The sequence below is a fragment of the Choristoneura fumiferana genome, chromosome 8 (assembly GCF_025370935.1).
Source record: "Choristoneura fumiferana chromosome 8, NRCan_CFum_1, whole genome shotgun sequence".
In the NCBI taxonomy this organism is placed as follows: domain Eukaryota; kingdom Metazoa; phylum Arthropoda; class Insecta; order Lepidoptera; family Tortricidae; genus Choristoneura; species Choristoneura fumiferana.
The window spans coordinates 9,356,845-9,381,325 of NC_133479.1; the positions used below are offsets into that span (position 1 = coordinate 9,356,845).

General features: G+C 37.3%; 1 protein-coding gene and 1 pseudogene across 2 annotated transcripts in view; one reads left to right on the forward strand and one right to left on the reverse strand.

Annotated features, from left to right (window-relative positions):
• The window catches only part of LOC141430388 (dipeptidase 1-like), a 90,656-nt gene that overhangs the window by 61,493 nt on the left and 4,682 nt on the right, over nt 1-24,481 (reverse strand). Inside the window, exon 1 of one of the 2 annotated variants that reach the window (XM_074091067.1) lies at nt 4,979-5,333. The exons of the other annotated variant lie outside the window; for it this stretch is intronic. Within the exon in view, the coding sequence (XP_073947168.1) occupies nt 4,979-5,137 (159 nt within the window). The 5' untranslated portion in view covers nt 5,138-5,333. Of the gene's footprint in view, nt 1-4,978; nt 5,334-24,481 lie in introns of those variants that run through there. 2 annotated transcript variants of the gene reach the window in all.
• Nucleotides 20,397-24,481, forward strand: part of LOC141430428 (uncharacterized) — a 30,081-nt pseudogene continuing 25,996 nt past the window's right edge.

The following is a 24,481-nucleotide window of genomic DNA, read 5'->3' on the forward strand; positions in this document are numbered from 1 at the left end:
GTAACGGGCGAAACGGGAAAACGTTTTCGGCTCATTTATTATGTGGTGTCATTAACTCGGCGGCCAGGGAGCCGGCCTAATCGGAAAATTATTGTAAGTAGCCATACTAACATAACTGATGGCGGTAGGTAATGCCGCAACGTTGCGGAAATACATGATGTAATCAACATCTTCTAACAATATTAAAGTATGAATAAATTTGAGCCGAGGCAGAGTGCAAATTACTCGGAAACACGTGCCCGCCATGATTATGTTTAAGTAGAACAGAGTTTACGATCATTAGGTGCTTTAAATTTTATTATATTAGGGGCATTTTTCGATGTTCTTATACTATATCACTTCCGGTGCTCAAAAAGTAATTTAATCAGACATCAACGGAGTGTGCTAAGTTATTGGTGCCTATAAAAATAAAAATTTGTATTGTAAATAAATGAAAATGCCTGAGTCCTTGAAGTATTACTTCTCCAAATATTATATTTTTTTAACTATGGAATAGATTCTATGATACTTGCCTCGAATAGAACGAGTTGAAGTATATGTGAACGCACAAACTTGCAGCAATTTTGCGCAAAAAGAAACAGCTCAAATAACATCCTATAAGAGTAGCCGATCATTTGTGTTCATCCATCCATCCCAGCCTATATACGTCCCACTGCTGGACACAGGCCTCCTCTCAGAACAAGAGGGCTAAACAAAAATGGTAAACAACATGCAAACAGCTAACGGACACAATCGAAGCCTATTCCAGAACGAAATGAAAATAATGGTCGCCATGTCCACTCACTAAAGGGCCACACCTTTGACAAACACTGGTTGTCTAGTACTACGAAACTCAGTTCGCAGGTGACAATCGAAAATTTGTTATAATTAAGCGGTAGTTGCTATTTCGTGACTTTATCATATCATAGGATTTGCCAACTCTCAGCGAATATATTTTACATAATGCGAAACTAATAAAATAAAATCACGGCTAGGTACTATGACAAACAATGGCAGGTTTAAGAAGCAACCTAAACATCTTCAAATAATAACATTTTAGGGCAAAATCAAAACCGGTATGTAATTGGAATACCCGACAAACGTGGGATTATATTCTGATAACAGCGTAGGATAAATCACTGCCCATTTCTCTACCCTTTTCTGAGTCAGATTATCCTCGATATGTATAAATTGGGGAATAACTCTGCTAATCAGTATTTAAAATAATTCCCTGATAGCTGGCAGTACGTTTATTAATTTTTATGAGGCTTTTTATTTGTTTTAAGAGCCCATCCGTCCGCCGTCCGTCTGCCCGTCTAAATTACAACACAATAAAAAAAGTGTTGTGCACTTTTACATGTACTCGTACAAAAAGGTTAAGTTTTGTGTGTCCAGAGGGTGTGTGTGTCCGGAACTACTGGACCAAAAAAAATTCTGAGTAACAAACGTCTTCACAAACTTTCTGGCTGACATTTATCCGTATTGCGGTTACAGTAGGCGGCGATACAGATTGCACATCGGTCTTCGGAAAAAGACAATTGGCTGTTCACGACGATTTCCGAACACTGGCCACCGTCCATCAATCATCGTATTTATAAAGCGACATTTTATATCAAATAAATATTGCACCTTTCTGGACTTCGGATATCTATAGAGAGTTGTTGCATACTAACTACTAGAAAAAGGATACTTCCCTCTTTTTCCTAAAGATGCCATCGTACAATTTAAAGTTTTTGGGAGTTTCAACAACTCTTTATTATGTATATATTTTCATCTAAATGCGTCCATACTCTATTGCACCTGTACAACGACTGATAAAAGTCACGTAAGTGTGTGTCAACACTCTACAAAGCCGAAATTAGTAGAGTCTCTTTCCAAAGACCGATGTGCAATCTTTATGGCCGGGTACTGTTCTATAGGTCATTCACGATGACGCGTGCTGTGATTCTTATTACAATGTAATTAATGTCTAATTTTGACAAAATCACGCGTCTTCGTGGATGGCACTAGTCCTGTTGTAAATTTCCTAGAATTAATTGCCTGAAAATGTGTTTTTAATGTACTTTTTAGACCGTAATAAATTATCTATCTAACCGCCCATGTGTCTGTCAATTCTATCAATACCATTTTTCTCGGGAAAATGTTAGTGCATTGACTTCAAATTCATATGGAACACGGCTTTTTTGCAACCGATAAAAATATGTTTATGAGTTCACGTAAAAAAAGGTACGTTCAAAAATTAAAACCTGTGGGATACTTCCCGTTGACATACTTACATATTATTATGAAAGTCAGCAAGAACGCTCAACATCACAACCAAGTGAAGGAATAAAATTCAAAAATCACAAAGTTCCCAAAAGTACCTAGCTTTTGCTTTTCATAGCAATAGATATTATGAAAAAATATTTTTTTGCTGGCTTTTAAATTTATACGGAACTCAGTGTATGAACACGACTCAAACTTGGACAGTTTTTTGTTACCTAATTATATTTCTTAATATGATATTGAATTCATGATTAAAAATTACGGAAACCAGTAATAAGTCATATGTATCAGAAGATACACTTGGAGATCAGAGATAGACTTGGAGAACCAAGTCCTAATACTAAAATGTAATACCAGATTAATCAACCAAAATAATACCCATCATCATATTTAGTAACCTAATGTACCCATACAATACACATAACATTATATACCTAATTAACAAATTGAAAAATGAGTGAAAGTGTGCAAGTAAGGGGTTAAATCAGACTTACACAAGTTTAGGATAAGGCCTACTCATCCCCTCAGTAAAATTATTTATTTACATTGAACAGAATCCCGGGTCCAGAGAATAGGTGCTTACGAGTACAACCTCAATTTTGTGGGATAAAAATCAAGTTTTAGTATTTGTTGTAGGTTTCTATGTGTACGTTGTTGAATTTTTCATTAACCCAAAGAAACGATACTATGTCAAAAAAAAGGTAGGCACCTCGAGTATTCGATGCCAAAGGTATTCGATGATGAACTTCAATTTACTCAAATTTCAATTCTATACTAAAAATAGATCGTGATCGTGAGAGTAGCGGGAAACCGGTGGATGCAAGTGGCGAGTTGTCGTTCATTGTGGCGTTCTAAGGGGGAGGCCTTTGTCCAGCAGTGGACGTCTTCCGGCTGATGATGATGATGATGACTAAAAATAGCAGTTAACAATTTGATAATACAAACTGTATTTGAAGTAGGTAGTTAATTGTTATAGTTTTTTTTTTCTAACTTTAGAGCTATAAACATAAATATGCCCTACATAAAAACTACACCAAGAATGTGTAAATTGTTAAACTATAACAGTACTTTTGGCTTAAATAGAATACATATTAGTTAATTAGGAAACCCAACTGAACATTCGAAAGAATCGTCCCAAACCCTCGACTTTTTAAGTCAAGCGGGAATAATAGACGGGTCGCTCGATCAGAAAATGAGTTTTTGATATGCATTATTTATCTTGTTTTACTGTCCGTGGCTATTTAAATCACAGGACACTCGTATCATATTTATCAAGTAATAAGGTAAGTAGTAAGGTAAGGTCCGCCCGGATTGCTACCACCATCGTGCTCGCTAATCTTGCCGTGAAGCAGCAGTGCTTGCACTGTTGTGTTTCGGCGTGGAGAGTAAGACAGCCGGTGATATTACTGGCACTTGAGGTATCCCATCTTAGGCTTCTAGGTTTGCAACGCATCTGCATTACCCCTGGTGTTGCAGATGTTTATGGGCGGTGGTGATCTCTTACTATCAGGAGACCCACTTGCTCGTTTTCCTACCAGTCAAATAAAAAAAGGAACGCTTAATTGTCAATAGGTTTTATAAATAATACGTGAAGAACTGGAAGTAAGTTGCAAATAAATCAATTCAGATATGACTATGTAAGTCATGTTCCCCAGCCAATATTACGTGTAATAAGGGTTGCCAGATCCTCAAACCTAATAGCCGGACACACCATCCAGTTTAGCCGTACTTTTAGGCAGAAAGGCCGGATGCCCTAAATTATTAAGGCTTCGCTCGCATCGATTTTTTTCCCGATTTTTTTCGTTATAAATGGTAACCTAAGTCCTTCCCAGAGTCATAAACTCTCTCTATACCAAATTTCATCTAAATCGGTTTAGCGGTTTGAGCGTGAAGAGGTAACAGGCAGGCAGACCGACAGGCGTACGGTGCAGGGCAGAAACGACAACGCGCCGCCCCGCTCGCTCGAGCGACCATGTCATTGTAACTGGTCAAAATGTGAAAGCCTAACAAAAGCCGGACAAGCCGGACACCGTTTAATTTGGCCGTACACGCACTGAAAAAGCCTAACTATGTCCGGCTTCATCCGGACGCCTGACAACCCTACGTGTAATTAATTCAAATTTAAGCAGCAGTGAAAAGGTAAATGGGCCAATCAACTTTTCCCACACTAATCTGTCGCGACATTTTTTAAACAATTGCAGATTTTTGTAAGTAAACATATTTTTTCTGTAATTCAATAGATGGTGAACATGAATACATGCCATCCTACGTAAGTTCAACTTATTAAACCGTGCAATATCTTGTTGGAAGTACGATTTTTTTGTAACGCCAGAGACAATTTTGGTAACGCAGGAGACGCCCAAAGTATGGGTAAAATAATTGATTGATTATCCCAAATGATGGTAATCCTAGATCTGTGAACGGTGATAATACGATATAATTTTGATAACAATAATATTATTAGATTCGCTCACTAAATTCTGTTCGACAACTTTTATCTGTCTGCGAAAAAAATATAAAATAAGTAAATACCTGAATTCGTTAATTAAAACTCGAGATGTCAAAAAATCCTACATTGGATCTACAAGGGCATGCCAATCACAAAGAAACATTGTAAACTGTTAGTGAGCGGGCTAGATGAAAACACTAAAAACAAGGCAGCATGGGGGATCCCTATCGGACTGTTGCAGGTGTCATGCGGATGTGAGGGTGAGGGCTGGCTGGAGACACATACGTGGGCGTGCGGCGAGGTGATCGCGCGGCAGAGGCACGCGTGAGCCGCCGGCGCCACCTGGTAGTCCATATAGTTCCCGTAGCCCATGTGGTCGCAGGTGCACGTGCAGTTTTCGATGTGATGGCGCAGCTCCAGTTCTACTTCCCACGGAGGCTCCATGAGCGCGGCGAGGTCTCCGCGCGCCGCGAATGCGGACCCGGGCCGGGCGCGGGCCGCACCTGCGCGGCGGCACCTGCCTCCCCGCCCGCCGCCCGACGCGCTCCACCATACAAGTCGGAGCCTAGCGGAGCTGGTCGCGGGCCGAGGGCGAGCGCCGGGCCCGGCTGGCGGCCGGAGCGGTCGGAGGCGCGGCGCGCGCGGCGCGGCGTGTGACGGCGCGCATAGCGGAGCGGCCGGCTGCCGGCAGGGGAATGTCGCGAGCCCAGCCGCGCGCCCGGGCGGCCCGGCCGCGCCGGCGCCCCGAGCTCCACGTGACAGCCCGCCCTCACACCTCGCGCCGGCCCCGGGCCCTCTGCAATGCCTGCTGCGGCCGAGGCCCACGATACTGTCGCCGTCTTCGACATTTCTGCCACCACTCAATCACCGTACATCAAATTTATCTATGATAATTCACAAAAGAACTTTTTCTAAATAATTTAATTACAGCTTAGCAGTCTTATTCCGGTTTTTTTTTTGTTACTGTTAGGTACTTACCAATTAAGATTGGTTTTTTGAATCTTTTTGTATTTTTTATTTCAACTCCAAATTTTTTGTTACTTTTACGGTCATCCCTTAAAACCCATATCGAAAAGCGATGGTGTAGCGGTATAGTACGCGGCACGGAATGCCGAGGACCTGGGTTCGATTCCCAGCGCTGGTCTTATTTTTCTGGTTTTTCTGTGCATCCATATTTCAGTTTGTATTTTCGATATAGGTAGGTAATTACCAAACACTTGGCATGGAAATCGAGTAACTTATTTATTTTGTAAATAGATACCTACGTAGATGTTAGAAATGACAAACTACCCACGGGTCACGTTGAAACTTTACTTAACCACTATTGGTTACCCTCTGGGCTACCTCAAAACCACAAACTTTTTTCTTCTGTAGGGTAGTAAATTTTCATTTCTCTTATGAAAACACACAGATTGATATCTCTGGAGTATTAAACTTGCGGGTGGGTAAGATATTATTCATTTATCATTCAAAGACTTATGTGAATAGGTTGTACCTAATATTGTAACGACATCATCCTGGTTTATGTTACGGGATGTAAGGATGTTCGAATCCGCATCGAGAGATTTCAGGGAGCGTGGATTTGTTTGTTTATTATTGGTGTCTACCTACCTAATAACACTAAATTATCAGAAATATTAAACATACACATACCACAAAAAAGAATAAAATTAATGACCACGAAAGGTACAAAGACTTGGATGACGCAGGGTTTAAGAAAATCATGTAAACATAAAAGGCAATTAAAAATAATAGTAAATAAAAGTAAAAATGAATTAATTCGAAATTATTACAAGCAATATGAAAATATTCTAAAAAAATGTTTGAAAATGTCAAGACGAATAAATTATGCGAAGAAAATGAAAAATTCGACTAATAAAACAAAAACGCTATGGGGAATTATAAACAATACTCTAAATAAAAACAATAATAGAAATTACAAAAATATGACTATTAAAACCGCTGACATGTCTATACCTATAGATTCACCTCAAGAAGTAGCAAACGTGTTAAATGAATATTTTGCCTCCGTAGGTGAATCGTCTACTCCCACGCAATATCTACCCCCCCCAATAAATTCTATATACATACGACCCGTTACTGAAACTGAAATAATAAATATCATTAGACAGCTAAAAAACAAAAAAAGCCTGGGCAATGATGAAATACCGTCAACGCTAATAAAACTATGTGCGGCAGAGCTAGCAAAACCATTGACAAAAATGATCAATCAGTCATTCATTGAAGGGTCATTCCCGGAAATATTAAAAGTATCTAAAATAAAAACCATTATTAAAGCCGGGTGGGGACGCGACAAACCCAAGCCAACATCGACCCATAGCGATTTCAAAAAATTTCGAAAAAAGTATGTCGAACAGAGTATATAAATTTTTAGAAAAATATAATTTATTTGACAAAAATCAATATGGTTTCAGAAAATATCACTCAACATCCCTCGCGGTCTATACGTACATGCAAAGCCTCTTAGATCATATTAACACGAAAAAATATGGTGTTGGGTTACTCTTAGATATGACCAAAGCATACGACAGAGTATCCCACGATATCCTGCTAACGAAGTTGTATAACATGGGAATACGCGGAACAGCTCATAAATGGTTCACATCCTATCTACAAAATCGGAAACAATACGTACAGATCGACTATTACAATAAAAACACCAATGAAATAACGATGATCTCCTCACAAATGCGTTGTACTACTTGTTCAATTCCTCAGGGAAGTGTCTGTGCGTGTCTCCTATTCCTGGTCTACATCAATGACCTGTCAAGGGTATTAGACTCAGAATCAAAATGTGTAATTTTGGCTGACGACGTCTCATTATTGTTTAATGGCGCAAATAGCGCTGAATGTAATCTGAAACTTACCTACACACTAAACACAGTAGCAGAATGGCTAAAAGATAATAATTTAGACATAAATTTAAAGAAAACAAAAGTTATACAATTTAAACCTAAACAGAAAACATCTTTGGAATTGAAGTTAAAAGTAAACAACACAGACATTGAAGAAGTATCCGAATTTAAATTGTTAGGTGTAACGATAGATTGACTGGCGAGCTCATATTCAAAACATAAAAACAAAACTATCCAAATTTGTATATGCACTAAGTGTTCTAAAAGTCAGAACAGATTTTGAATGTGCCTTAACTGCCTATTATGCGTACGCGTTTGCCTGGCTTCGGTATGACGTAATACTGTGGGGGGATGCTCCGATGCACAACAACTATTTATTATGCAAAAAAGTGCATACGCATTCTAGCCAACATACGTATTCCGGAAAGCTGCCGTCAACACTTTATAAATCATAAACTATTAACCTTACCCTCATTATACATACTGGAATCGGCACTTTTTACCCGCAAACACCCTGATCTTTTCAAAGCGAGCAAAGATATAAGTACGACAAGGACACAATATAAAATAAATTGCTTTTACCAAAGTCAAACTTAGCAATGTTCAAAAAGGCCCCCAATATAAGTGTATCCAAGTCGCAAATAAAATCCCAGAATCGATTAGGCAAGAAACTCGCTACAATAAATTCAAAAATAAATTAAAAACGTTCCTAATCGAAAAATGTTATTACTCTGTAAATGAATTCCTTAATGATGAAAGTATAAAACACTATAAATGTAAATAAATCTAGTATTAACTGATAAACTTGATGACATATATGTATGTATGTACCTACTAACTCCACAATGTGACATAATCTAATCATAATCAAATCAATATAAATGCATGATTTTAACTGAATTCAATGTAAATGTGATACAATGTAATAGTTAATTTAATTTAATTTAGTTGTAATTATTATTGTGTGCCCTTGCAGGGCGTCATGGACTGACTTATGTACCTAACGATAACATCCTACTTTAATGTACATGACTTTACAGTGACATAAATAAATAAATAAATAATAAAATACTTACTAAAATTATTCGGTGGCATCATGTTAATAGTTAATGCAATAATGTAATAAAAAACAATGCTTAGGTACTTATTAATTACTGAAGTAGTTTTCAAAAATTAATTAAGAGTTCTTAATATGACAACGATACGAGTTAACTTCTGAATAAAATAGTTTGAATACCTGACCGACAGATATTGGGTTTTGGATCCTGAAAATAAAATAAAACAACGCATCTGCAATACCCCTGGTGTTGCAGATGTTTATCGGCGGTGGTGATCTCTCACCATCAGGAGACCCACTTGCTCGTTTGCCATCCAGTCGAATAAAAAAAAACAAATTGCCCAACGATCATGTAGCAATATTCATAATACCCGGACAATGTGATTGATAAATAATAATTATCACTTTGTCCGGTATAGCCTGTCATTATTCATAATGCCCTTATTAATTCATTTTTTTTTATTTATGACATTGTTCATAAAATGGTTAGTATTACATTTAGGCCGATAGGACTACGTTATTTTGAGGTATTAAGTTTCAAGAATTCTAAAGTTTCTTATTTTTTGCCTGTGGGTACAGTCGTACCTATGAAGCTTATTGTAGCGTTTTGTGTCATTTTTGCTGCCTGCATTTTCAGCAATTTGAAGATTTGTGGTTGTTTTTTTTTATTTGAATAAATCTCGCAAAATAAATTTAAATTTAAAAATAATTATGGCATCATATCTAGGATAGCCTGTGGAGTATGTAAACCAAATTTGTGTCATTTTCGTCCAGTGCAAACTGTTATATGGACAGTATGTAAAAATGGTGTGAAAAAAAATTACAGTTTATGAAATATTTATTTCCTATTTCAGATTACTTACATACGCCTATAAAAAAAAGTTGTGCCAAATTAGACCACGCAATTTTAAGATTTTAAATTATTTTGTTTTCTTAACCTACAAACGCTTCAAAAAATATTATAGTCATTAGAGTTCACATATTTTATATCATAAATGCATGATAAATCGACATTGTAAATTTGTGTCATTTTCGCCCACGATATTTAAATGAATAAAACATAAAAACAAATGGTTGCGGTCGAAACGGGCCGCGCGGTCAAGCGGCGGGGCGACGGGGGGCATAAGCACGCAAACACGTTCGTTCGGTACGATTTCATCTATGGGAAGCATTCATATTAGATAATACAAGTACTGTCGTCGCATGGAAGTAGGCAATTGCTGGCTGAGTATGAGTATTAAACGAACGAACTTGCGAGTCCGTTTAACTATACAAAGCCAGCAATTGCTATTCCAGCCGAGACTAATATAAACATTTTCTCAAAATGTATTACGATATTTAATTTTATATCAAAACTGCAGGTGTATTTTTCCTCTGAAAACACCACGAGCTGTTTCACACACATTAAAAAAAGTCCGAGGTTCTAACAAAATAACTGATACCTAATGGGTAGGTATCAGTTGTTTTGTTTTGTTTTGTTATTTTGATTTGCTAGATGTTTTTTTTTCTGGAACCAGATTGAATTGGCTGTAGGTACAGCAGGGCTACTGCGAAACTCAAAACTCGAAGTTCGTATCGTACTGTCCCTCTCGCTCTCGTATTAAATACTGTAAGTGTCAGAGGGACCGCACGACACGAACTTCAAGTTTCGAGTTTCGTAATAGCCCTGACTTGTGCCAACTTAGATATTACCGTGACCAAGTTTGAGACTTGATAATAATAAAATTTAAATGCGACATTGTTGTCGAGTATAGCGATCCTGCAATGTTTTTAACTCTTTCATTTTTTTTCGCTGGCCTTAAACTATGTACTTCGCCTATTATATAACTTAATGAGTATTGAATTGACTGACTTTTATCTCCGCTACGTAATGAACAAATTGCATAACTTTCTTTTTTTGCATACTCTGAATGTAGTACCTATTCAAATAATGAAGTATGTAAATAATAGGTACATTAATTTAAGAATCAAAAAGGCTGATAGTTATATATAAAAAAGGTTGCCTGGAAGCTTAGAGCAACCCGGGCGGAAGGGAGTAGCCATTCGACGCGTTCCCCTCTGTCAAAGTACAAGCCCAATTGGGCATACGAATTTTATAAAACAAGGCGCGCTCGGATTTCAAACTATTAGACCGAATCGAGAAGCGCGAGTGAACGCAGCGGTGCTAAAAATACCGAATTGTTCAGTTTCCTGCTGTAAAAAGAGATCTGGGACATCAAGCTTGCAAAATTATGGTGTTACATTTCACATGGAAGTAAATTGTTATCGTATTATTGCTATTTAATTACATTTAAACAACAAAGACGTACATTATTGTCGGATTCGTTTACCAACATCGAGTCCTAGCGGTACAAATTTCGGATCGGTCAAGCGATAAATCGCATAAGCGATAAAGCGATGACTTAATGATGTTACTGTCAATGTGTTAGTTTGGAGTCATCTGTAAACGAATTATTAGTGTATTGTTGGATTATTTATGTGTTAACGTCGTCATTACAGTCAGTTGGCAGTTTTGTTTTTGCATCTAAATAAGCCGAACTGCACTTGTATGCACATTTCCCCCCGCAACAAACGCCAGAACTATTTTAAAGGTAATCTACCGCTAAGGTTGCTCCCTTCCGGTAGGAAGCCCGCGTTGCTCTAAGCCTGGAAGAGATCGCTCTTAAGCGATAAGGCCGCCTGTTGTTTACCCTTGTAATTTTCATTCTGTGTACCTGTTCTGTATCGCTTACTATTTTTGGTGTACAATAAAGAGTCATTGTATTGTATTGTATTTTATATAAAAATTTAGAAATGGTATGTTAGTCGACAAAACTAATGTCAACTTTAACTGATTGGCATTAAGTTCGAAAATTCTAATGATCGAAATTTGACGTGGATCCTGCTTATGACGCTAAAGTCGGATTTGTATTTATCTGTCGTGTCGTGTCGTGTCGTCACGCATATATATAGTTAATTTAAATCGATATCTATATCTATAAGTATCCCAAATTTCAGCTAATGCTACCCAGCCGTTAAAGCATGATTGAGTAACAAACATCAAGATATACAAACTTTCGCATATATAATATTAGTAGGATGTGATCTAGCCCCTAAGCCCCTTCTCTCTCACTCGAACTTAAAGGAAGATGGATATCTTGTATGGTCAAGGAGTGTGCCCAGCTCTAAAACCTGGCTATCGCGTCACTGCATATCTAAAATAGCAGCGCTTAGCGTCAACAATCCTACCGGTGTGAAGTTAGCGGCCGATTATAACCCAACCAAATTAAGAAGTTTAAGTTATTATTTGCATTTGTGTGTTCATAAGAGTGACAAAAACACAATAACTAGCTTATATTCAGGGAGAAGTATTCAACCTGAACGTCTGGTGAAGCAAGAAAATTATTGCCAGCTACACCATATGAAAAAAAAACACCAACATGGAAATGAGAACCTCTTCAAATCTTTCCATAAAATAACACTGGACACTAAAAGCTTTCTATAAAAGCTGCAACTGTTAACTAACCTCATCTAGTCTAGGAGCCACATCCAATTTGGAAACGGGAACTCTCCAGTTTTTTGTGGCATGTTATTACGCACGCTGAGAGCTTTCGATCAACGCTTCAAATGTCCAGTAACCTCGTTTCGTTTTGATGAAAAGGTAGAATTAAAGCTAGCGGCCGATAAAAAAACAACTAAAATAAAAATAAACATTGATTGGAAAACGCCTTCCTCCTAGATATTATATTAATATCTGGAAAGATATTATATATTAATATGATTATGCATTTCAAAAGCGAAAAGATGAGATTTGATCGAAATCAAATGCGAAACTACCCATAACCAACATCTAGTACGGGAGCTACGCCCGAATAAAAGTAGGGGGCCGAAAATGTATGCAGTAATATAAAAAAACGACCAACTTGGAAATGCGAACTTCTTTAAATCTTTCCATATTATAATACTGAATACTAAAAGCTTTCGATACAAGCTGCAAGAGTTTAGTAACCTTATCTAGTTTAGGAGCCACACACGATTTAAAAAAAAGCGGCGTATTTCTTTTTGTAATAAAATGTGAATAACAATATGTTGGAAATGCGAACCTCTCCAGTTTTTTCTGGCATATTATTACGCACGCTGAGAGCTTTCGATGAACACTAATCTCCTTTCGTTTTGAAGAAAAGGTAGAGTTAAAGTTAGCGACCGAAAAAAAAACAAATAAAAATAAAAAACAATTTGAAAACGCGTTTCATCCAGAAATTTTAATAAGATGATTACGCATTTAAAAAGCTTTCAATCAAATCCGAAACTGCCCATAACCAACGTCTAGTACGGGAGCTACGCCCGAATAAAAGTAGGCGTAGTGCGTAATAATATGCCAGAAAAAAACTGGATAGGTTCGCATTTCTAACAAGTTGTTATTCTCATTTTATTACAAAAAAAATACGCCAGTTTCTTTAAATCGGGTGTGGCTCCTAAACTAGATGAGGTTAGTAAATTCTTGCAGCTTTGTATCCCGTATTATAATATGGAAAGACTTAAAGAGGTTCGCATTTCCAAGTTGGTCGTTTTGTCATATTACTGCAAAATTTTTCGGACGCCTACTTTTATTCGGGCGTAACTCCCGTACTAGGCTTTGGTTATGGGCAGTTTCAGATTTGATGGAAATCTTTTCAAATGCATAATCGTATTAATAAAATATCTGGAAGGAACACGTTTTCTAATCAATGTTTTTTTTTATTTTTGTTGATTATTTTCGGCCGCTAACTTTAATTCTACCTTTTCTTCAAAACTAAAATGAGGTTACTGGACACTTGAAGCGTTGATCGAAAGCTCTCAACGTGCGTAATAACATGCCACAAAATACTGGGGAGGTTCGTATTTGCTATTTGCAACATGTCATTTTTCTCATTTTATTACAAAAAAAATACAACGCTTTCATTAAATCGGGCGTGGCTCCTAGACTAGTTGAGGTTAGTTAGCAGTTGCAGCTTTAGTAGAAAGCATTTAGTATCCAGTGTTATTTTATGGAAAGACCTGAAGAGGTTCGCATTTCCATGTTGGTGTTTTTTTTTTTCATTTTAGTTTCGAAGTTTTATATGCTGCTTGTTTTAATCTGGTGTAGCTGGCAATAATTCTCTTGCTTCACCAGACGTTCAGGTTGAATACTTGTCCCTAAATATAAACTAGTTTGTGTCATACTAACTACTAAATATAAACTAGTTTGTATCATATATCAACTAGTGTGTGTGTGTTTTTGTCAGACCTCACAAATGCAAATAAAACCTCAAACTTCTTAATTGGGTTGGGTTATAATCGGCTTCTAACTTTTGGCCGCTTACTTCACACCGGTATCTGGTAGTAACATCTTGGTAAAGCAGCCAGGAGCGTCTCCTCAGAAGGGAACGCCTCAGTGATTAATGACATCGATTTGAAATTTGGTACGGAAGTGTTGTTTAGATAACAATGAAATTACAGTCAACCAAAAGTAATCAGCAAAAAAAAAACTAAAACTTATTAGGTAGGTATCTCGTAAAAAATTGCCATGGGATAGGCATAAAATCTCGAAATGACAAGCGCTAGACTTAAATTCATAAAATTTTGCACAGCTGTTTTTAATACAAAGTCAATGATAACTATGATGTAATTTTTGGGATTACCCATGAGAATTCAGTAAAATCTCGAAATCAATTAAACTGTCAGATTACGCGTGCGAAGCCGCGGGTAATATAAACAAACGAACGCTGCCAGCCGGCGCTCAAGCACCCGATGTACTCTTCCCCGCGCTCGCCATTCGCGCGAAGTACGTTTCGTGGTAGTTTTTTTTTTCAAATAATGAGAATCCGTGGATGAAAATGACACAAATTATGAATAGTGTTTTTTTACACCGTTAATGATCAAAACACGTAAACTCTAACAACTTGAATTTTCTTTTGTGGGTTTTACAGGGTTTTAGGGTTTTAATATCTATAAATATCGTGGATGAATTTGACACAAAATATTTTGGATAACAGATATCAGTATTTTAAAACGTCTGACATCTTTTTAACAAACTGTAATATTCTTTTAGAGTTAGTTGGGCGAAATGTTAGGTACTGGTTAAAAATCAGGATTCCCGTGGATGGATATGACACAAAATGCCTATGTATATCAGTTACTGCTCAGATATTAATAAGAAAGTAAAATTTTCGTCTTGAATTTTTTTTTCGTCCAATACTAATGGAAAACACTAATACCTAAATTTCTACTTATGCAGGCACCCAAAATGACACAATTTTTTGTATTAGGTTGGGCAAATGCTCCGGAAGCTATATGCGAAAAAGAAACAACTTTAATATTTTTGAAGCCTCAAAACGTAGTCCTACGGGTCTAATTAGAAACATTAAGGGGCTGTATCACCATCCATTGATTAGTGTTAACCGACGGTTAAATGTGATGCCGTCTCCGTCTATTCGAACAAAACAAATAGAGACGGCATCACACCTAACCACCAGTTAACACTAATCAATGGATGATGATAACGCCCCTAAATCGTATAAAGTAGAGGTTAGTACAGATCAAAAAAGACATATTAAATACAATACACAATTACAACAAAATTACAAATAAGTAGGTACCTACAATGACAAGCACACCCTTTTATTAGTAACTTGACTTTATGCAGTCGTATCCAACGGGTGAGAATAGGGGAGTCCCAGCAGTTTGCCAAAACACTCAGGATGCGGTTATGGGGCTGTCGCGAAGGCGACGCAGCATCGAGGCACATCTACTTCGCATTATCGCAGCGAAGCCGTCTGTGCGCGCTTCCGCAAACATATACCCGAGGCGCTACAGAATCGCGGCAGCCCCATCAGCACCCGGAACGCGTTATTGTATTGGACTCGTAGGCCATTGTAAGTCGTCTGCCTAAAGTTAGCCCACAGGCTGCACACATAAAAAGATTGGCAAAACGCTTTGAAAAGCATAATCTTTACCTGTCTAGTACTAATCACTTGGTACATAACATATAGGTACGTCGCAAGTAACATTTTTAATTTGCTTTTTGTCCGCGAGAAAACCAAGCGTATGTACAAGACCATTATGCCACAATGTGAAGTTAAATGTGAATGCTATGCTGTGGTTAAGTTGTGTTCCAAGCCGGCGATTTACGCGGACTTAACTAGAGGCGACCTGCCGCTAGTTCGGATACTAACAACTTTGGAGTACTGTAGTCCGGGTATTATGTATCTTGTATCTAATGCACTCTAATCCAATCTTATCCCTCGCAGAAACCGGGCTAAGACTATCATAATTGTTAATTAATATTTATTATGTTGACATGTGTATTATAGTCTTACATGTCTTATAGTCGAGTTAAATAAATATAAATAATTACATAAATATCATGGGACACTGGACACCAATGAGGGCTATCGTTTTTTGTCTTTCTAGATGGCGCCACTGTTGCGTGAGGTTTTTAAGTGTGGGCTTTCAAAGTCGTTATTACGGGCGTGAAAACAAAGTTTAGATTAAAATCATATTTAATACACCTTAAAACCGTACCATAAAAATATCGAGTAACCACAGTGTTGCGTAGTCCCGTTTTGTTCGGAAAAAAGGGAGGACAATAGTTTCCGAAAGACAAAACTGTCTCAAAACACAGACATTCATTGCCGCGCCCCGTATTGCATAATTGCCATAATTAATTTCAGGTACTTAATGCAAAATATTCAGAAAAATATTCTAATTATAAATAAACCCGCGTAGCTCACCCAAAAACTATGAGATTTGACATTTCGGAGAACTCACGCTACACTAGCGCCTCCAGCGGCGAATTCATACGCGATAGCCCTCATTGCCCTAGTCCCAAACTAAACAATGCTTGTACTATGAATACTAGGCAAGGGATAAACATACTTAAATACATATTAAACATCCAAGACCCGAGAAAAAACATTCCTATTATTCATACAAATATCTGCCCCGACCGGGAATCGAACCCGGGATCTCAAGCTTCGTATTCAGGTTCTCTAACCACTTGGCCATCCGGTAATCATCCGGTGGGGTTGGTTGTTCCACTAACTTTATTTATGAGACTTCACAACCTCGTATCTGGCCACATAAAATTGCTTTAGAATCATATTTATGTTAAGTAAATATGGAAGGTGCAGGCGAAGAGCCCAAAAACCCAATTAGATGGAATAAATTTACTTAAAATATAAAAATTACATTAAATAGTTCTTAAACCTAACTTAACCTAAGAGCCTGAGCCAATGCGATGCTAGCAATTGACTAACTCTTGGAGGCTGCGTCCGCCGCTGGCGCGCGGTGTTTGGTCAGCGCCTGATCCGTAGGCACATAGCGTACGTAACAAAGTATGATAGAGTGTTGATTTGTTATATACAATTCGGGTAGATACGAGGTTGCAAAATATTCAGAAAAATATTCTAATTATAAATAAACCCGCGTAGCTCACCCAAAAACTATGAGATTTGACATTTCGGAGACCTCACGCTACACTAGCGCCTCTAGCGGCGAATTCATACGCGATAGCCCTCATTAGCGCGCCTGCAATCAGTCACATTTTTTTTTAAAGAAAAAGGCCATGGAAATGTTGGCACAAGTCGTATACAGCCAAGTCTAATGGCCGGTCGGTATCAGATATTTTGTTGGAACTCCGGACTTTTTCTATTGGATCTGAAATAGTTTGTGGTGTTTTCGGTGGAAAAATACACCTGCAGTTTATTTTTAATGAAAAAAGGCGCGAAAGCATAAAAAAAATATTGGAATAAAATTAAATTTTATAATACATTTTGAGAAAAGCTTTATATTAGTCTCGGCTGGAATAGCAATTGCTGGCTTCGTATTAGTTAAACGGACGAGCTTGCGAACTTGCTTGCTTTTAATACTCAACTCAGCCAGCAATTGCCTACTTCCAGGCCACGACAATAATCTACTATTATTGGGGGTTCATTTTAAGCCCGTCTGAATGCACTTTCGAAGTCCGGTACTCCCCTGGTAATATTTATTGATGCTACACGGATATACATTTTCGTAGAGCGTCGTAGCGTATTCGTAGAGGGGCTACGAGGGTCTACGAGAACTATGTACGTTGGCTACACGTGTACAATACCCATTATGCACGTTACTCGTACCAGTTGGAGTTCTGTTGGCGATTTGTATGCATTCGCTGCATGTTGTTATGAGTTTTTTGTGAATTTTGAAGAAGATAGATTTTAATTTATTATTTTTCTTTTTTCATCTTAGCATGAACCTGTTTGTACCTAATTCTTACTTATGCGAAATAAAGATTTATTATTATTATTATAATTCTGTCAGTTTCCTTAAAATCATACTCAGCCAAACTTCGCATGTACAGTCAAAGTCATAAATAAGTGATCATTTCTGTATCTTGTCGCTTAGACAATTTCGTATGGCTTGTCAAACATGACGTTAAAGTGACAAGGTACAAAAGTGATCACTTATTTATGACTCGATTGCCGCCAGAAATAAAGGTTTTGAGGTTATGTTTTCGAGTGTGTAGTGTGTGCGCGTGTGTGTGTGTGTGTGTGTGTGTGCATGTGTGTTGTTAAAGTGTCTTAGTCGTGTTTTTATTCTATTTTTTTATTTCATATAGGGGATATCATTTCTGTCATAATACAAGTGGGGTTTTTATGTCAATTACTGAATATTTTTAATTAATTATCATTATTATCACTAGGTAGTGACTGTTTGTATGATGTGATAATAATACATATATGTTGTGGACCAAGGGATAAATCGGTTATTTTTAGGGTTCCGGAGCCAAAATGGCAAAAACGGAACCCTTATAGTTTCGCCATGTCTGTCTGTCCGTTCGCGGCTTTGCTCAGGGACTATCAATGCTAAAAAGCTGTAATTTTGCACGGATATATATGTAAACTATGCCGACAAAATGGTACAATAAAAAAAAAATCGAGCGCCCCTCCCCCCCCCTCTAAAATCTAAACTGGAGGGTGGAAAATTTTGAAAAAATTCAGGATGGTAGTAAGTATACCAAACTTTCAAGGAAAACTATAACGGCTAAGTTTGCTTGAGAATTATTAGTAGTTTAAGAGTAAATAGCAGCCTAAGGTATAAAATATACCTAAACTATGGAAGATTCCGTATAAAATACGAAATCCTCAGAAAAATATTACTTGATTTTTTCGTAATGGCTACGGAACCCTATTTAAGGCGTGTCCGACACGCTCTTGACCGGTTTTTCATAATGCTCGGGCATTATCGCTGGGTTCTGTTTCTGGTTTTTCTGTGCATCCATGTCTCAGTTTGTATTTTCGATATGGTTTCACGGGATACCCGTAAAAGTAACGAATTTGGAGTTGAAATAAAAAACACAAAAAGACTCCAAAAAACCAATCATAATTTAACTTTTGTAACTGAACACCCATAAATTAGCTTCCTTTAATTATAAAATTAGATTGTAATTTGATAAAATTTTAGAAGTCAATATTAACTTCCTACTACTAGAGATCGATTATTCGCCCCGAAAGCTCCCACATAGCAAATTTCATCGAAATCGTAAGAGCCGCCGTTTTCATATTTCCCCCATTTATATTAATAAAATTACATATAAAATAATAAATATAAACGACTTGATCGTTTAAATATCCCATCCCACTAATATTATAAATGAGAAAGTTTGTAAGTCCGTTTCTTTGTTTGTTACCTCATCCATCACGTATAAACCGCTGAACCGAAATTTGAGTCCCGCGGAAGGACATAGAATAGTTCTTATCTCAGAAAAATTTATAGTTCCTACGGGATAAGTAGCGATAAGTGAATTCTACGCAGACGGAGGTGCGGGCAACGGGCTAGTATAAGAACTTATTTATTGTCTTACCGTAACTTTTTGAGGCAAAATGTCTCCAAAACACGTTCTAAATACCGATAACTTTAACTGGATCAAACCGTGTTGTACATCGTTTACGAGCCGTTTACTCAGAGGCTCGACATATCGGGCCATAAATAAGTATAAGGTATCTATTAAGTTCCATATAATCCTGATAAAGTGGTATTGGTTGGAAGAAGATATTTAATTTAGCTATTGCTGAAAGTATAGTACGCTCATGAGTATGATTGTGGTTGTAAATAGGTGTTTGTCATAGAAGAAGATTTGTATGAAAGAAAACTAAAAAAATTAAGTACACCAATGTAAAACCAGGGTGGAAAGCTAGTTTATAATGAGAATTTGCAGCAATATGTTTCATTTTTGATTCAATTTGGCACCTTAGGAATTAATCATACATTGGTGTCTACCACAGAATGCATTGCATGCATTTAAATTATATGTATTGTATTGTTGTAGGTACCTATAAGTATTGAAGAGTGAAGAGACTGATTGACTGACTGACAGACACCGCACAGCCTAAACAGTTGAAGCTAGAGACATGAAATTTAGCCATATAGACATATTCCCTTGAGGATCATGAGGATCATTGCGAGCACTATGAAGTTTTTTTTTTCACGGGAAAGAAAACTAACGAAAAAATTCAAACTTTTAATTAAACCTTTGTGAAACTGGCCTTTTAAGCTCCCTGGTGTCGTGCAATGTAGAACAAAATATGGCATTCCAGCTTATGTAGATCGAGTTGAATAGGTCCGGAGAGCTGTGGCTGTATTGTCTAATGCCCTAGCCCTCGCGATCGCATTCGCAATCTCTTTTTATCCCCATGTCATACCGTGTGACAGAAAGAAGTGATGAAAACGGCCGTGATTCCGAATGCATTAGAGAATAAGGTCTCTGGAGCTGAGAGGCTGCATGCGTGCGCAGAGCGGGCGACGCGCGCGGCAGTCGGCATGCGGCGGGCACGGAGCGTGACGGGGCCGCTGCGGCGCGCCCACCCCGCCTCGGGGGCCACTTGGAACGTCCAGGTACACAAAAACAGCATAAAAATACATGCTACGCCTTAACCACACACACATACCCGTAAAAAAACAGCTCTACCACTGCTGATATCACGAAACTATGCTACAAGCACTTTAATATCACTGTGATTTTGATTTAGGTACCAAAAAGACAATGTTGCAAATGTTAAGGCTTAGAAAACCAATGTGACTTGTAATTTTATAACTGAATTACTGCGTGAAACAATAGAAGTTGGCAGTCGTTTGATGATCAAATGTAAAATGTTACGCGAATCCTTTGTTTTCATTTTAATTTAAGTGAAGTGAGCATTTCAATGAACGTCCTATAATTAAAAATAAAATCGATTAGTCACCGGTTTGTTCGATTGAGTGAGAGATACAGAAGATACCTAATTAGCTAAATAGTTAAGAATAACATTATAATTTTTTGTTTCATATAAATTTATTCGCTTAAGGCAGATCACCGAGTTGAATTAAAACGACCGACTGTGGCGTAGTGGGTATTTCTTAAAATGTATAAGTTTATATTAAAAATATATTGTAAACATTACTGAATAATTAAGTAGGTACACCTAGCACAATGTACCTAATACCAATGATATAAATATAATTTGCGTTTACTTTGTGTTGAAAGGGCCCTTTATGTATACCTCATTAAGTTAAGTAAGTTATTTGAAGTAGCATTCATTATTAAACCACCGACTCAACAGTTGTCCTAAAACTTGTTGCGCACGCAGCCTGCTGAATACGTTAAAACATTATCATCAGCTTTTAGGATGAATGAAAATTGCGATCGTTTTCCCTTCGGTAATTGGTCGAATATTGACATCATTAGGTACATAATGATGATCGGAGATATTGTCAATATAGGCGTAGGTATTCTGAAAGACGATCGCTTTGCTTGCAGTAATAAGAATTAACGTAATAACTATGCTTTCAAGAGTATACGTAATAAGGAAGTAGAAAGTGACCATTATATCATGAGTATCATGACATGAAATTAGATTGCATTATTCTCTTCGTACTCATTGTAAAAATTGGCGTTGCGGCTTGCCGTAACATTATGCTGAGTGGGGCCCACTTTATACTATTTGATCTTATTTTTTTTATTCTTTCCATCTAATGTATTTTTATGTGTATCGAATATGTGTAAATAAATGTTTCTCTCTCTCTCTCTCTCTCTCTCACACGTGCGATATATCATTTTATTTATTATTGGTAGATAGTGATTCTCGTAACATGTAAATAAATAAATAAAACATTTGTGTCACCTATTTCATAAGTGGCAACTAATGAACATGCTTTTTAGGGTTCCGGAGCCAAAATGGCAAAAACGGAACCCTTATAGTTTCGCCATGTCTGTCTGTCTGTTTGTCTGTCTGTCTGTCCGTCCGTCCGCGCCTTTGCTCGGGGACTATCAATGCTAGAAAGCTTCAATTTTGCACGGATATATATGTAGACTATGCCGACAAAATGGTAAAATAAAAAATATTGTTTTAGGGTACCTCCCATAGACGTAAAGTGGGAGTGTTTTTTTTTTCTTATCCAACCCTATAGTGTGGGGTATCGTTGATCGTAGGACTTTTAAAACCATTAGGGGTTTTCCAAGACGATTTTTCGATTCAGTGATTTGTTTGCGAAATATTCAACTTTAAAGTGCAAAATTGGACGACCGGATGGCTAAGTGGTTAGAGCACCTGACTATGAAGCTTGAGGTCCTGGGTTCGAATCCCGGCCGGGGCAGATATTTGTGTGAATAACAGGAATGTTTGTTCTCGGGTCTTGGATGTTTAATATGTATTTAAGTATGTATTTATCTATATAAGTATGTTTATCCGTTGCCTAGTATCCATAGTACAAGCTTTGCTTAGTTTCGGACTAGGTCAATTGGTGTCAAGTGTTCCATGATATATTTATTTATTTAAAATATCATTAAAATCGAGCGTCCCCCCACTCCTCTAAAATCTAAACCGGGGGTGGAAAAATTGAAAAAAATCAGGATGGTAGTAAGTATATCAAACTTTCAAGGAAAACTATTACAGTTAAGTTTGCTAGAGAATTATTAGTAGTTTAAGAGTAAATAGCAGCCTTAGGTATAAAATATGCCTAAACTATGGAAGATTCCGTATAAAATACGAAATCCTTAGAAAAGTATTACTTAATTTTTTCGTAATGGCTACGGAACCCTATTTCGGGCGTGTCCGACACGCTCTTGGCCGGTTTTTTAGCCTGTCAAAACACGTTACGTTTCCCCTACGAATAATATTATTATTCGTAGCGTTTCCCCCATTTACATATATGTCACATAACACATTGTATGTATGCTAATATTGAACTGTGACGTATCACATTATTAGCCGATGCAATTGATTAATTCAGAATTGTTTAGAGGTCAGAATTGTTTATTTTGAAGCTGAATGAAATTTTTCGTTAGATAAATGTAAGTCTTGAAATTATTCACTAACAACAACAAACAATTATTGAATAATTAATACTTACATAAGGGACAATAAATGAATTTTACAGCTATTATTTAATATTAATATTTCAACATTATTTAATTTGGTTGTGTGACCTAAAGCACACTAGGCCACACCGTACAAAATACGCGTTCTTGAATCTACATAGGCACGACGATGTCTCTACACGCGTCAATGTGTGCGTAAGATACATAGGGCTGACTATCGCAAAACCTTAATAAGTGCTACCAATGACATTTAAAGGTACTTATGTGTAGGTATGGCTTAGATAGTGCAAATAAATGTAATCGATAATCCATTGACTTATATTTTGTTAGTAAATATATATCGATGCGTTATTCTTACCTATTTATAAATGTGTGTGTCTGTGTATTTAAGCATTATAATTTTCAATTACAATAGATATACGACTACAAACTTAAACGAATTATTCGGTAGGTAGTTATTTCATGTATAATTCCAGAAATCATTATTTATTTAGAAAAAGGAAGTAGGTAGGGTACCGTTACCATTTCGCAAAATAATTGCTCCCGAACTTAGTGCCGTGCGGCCGACAGGTACATCGCGTTGCGCACCCGACTGCTTTCCTGCGGTTCGGTTTTCCTGCAATCTGCGCTTGAGGGGTGGGGTAACTCGAACCGGTGCGGGGCGGAGCGTGGCCATTCTGTACGTTAGTACTATTATATATTCTGTGCCTAAAGTACCCGGCGATGACGACCGGAAGGCCAAGTGATTAGAGAACCTGACTACGAAGCTTCGTAGCAACCCGGGTTCGATTCCCGGCCGAGGCAGATATTTGTATGAATAATACGTATGTTTTCTCTCGGGTCTTGGATGTTTAATATGTATTTAAGTATGTATTTATCTATATAAGCATGTTTATCCGTTACCTAGTACGAGTATTCATAGTCATAGTGCATACAAGCTTTGCTTAGTTTGGGACTAGGTCAATGAGGGCTATCGTTTTTTGTCTCACTAGATGGCGCACTGTTGCGTGAGGTTTTTAAGTATGGCTTTCAAAGTCTGTTATTACGGGCGTGAAAACAAAGTTTAGATAAAAATCATATTTAATACAACTTGAAACCGTACCATAAAAATATCGAGCATGACACAGTGTTGCATAGTCCCCGTTTTATTCGGAAAAAAGGGAGGACAAAAGTTTCCGAAAGACAAAACTGTCTCAAAACACAGACATTCATTGCCCCGGAACGCATATTTGCCATAATTAATTTCAGATATTGCAAAATATTCACAAAATTATTCTAATTATAAATAAACCCGCGTAGCTCACCGAAAAACTATGAGATTTGACATTTCGGAGACCTCACGCTACACTAGCGCCTCTAGTGGCGAATTCATACGCGATAGCCCTCATTGGTATCAAGTGTCCCATGATATTCATTTATTTATTATTTATTTATATTATCTAATGGCCAACAGCCATTCTATTTTATTTACTTATTATTGTTAAATCGAGTTTATAGAATAATTAAAATATGTTTACATAAAC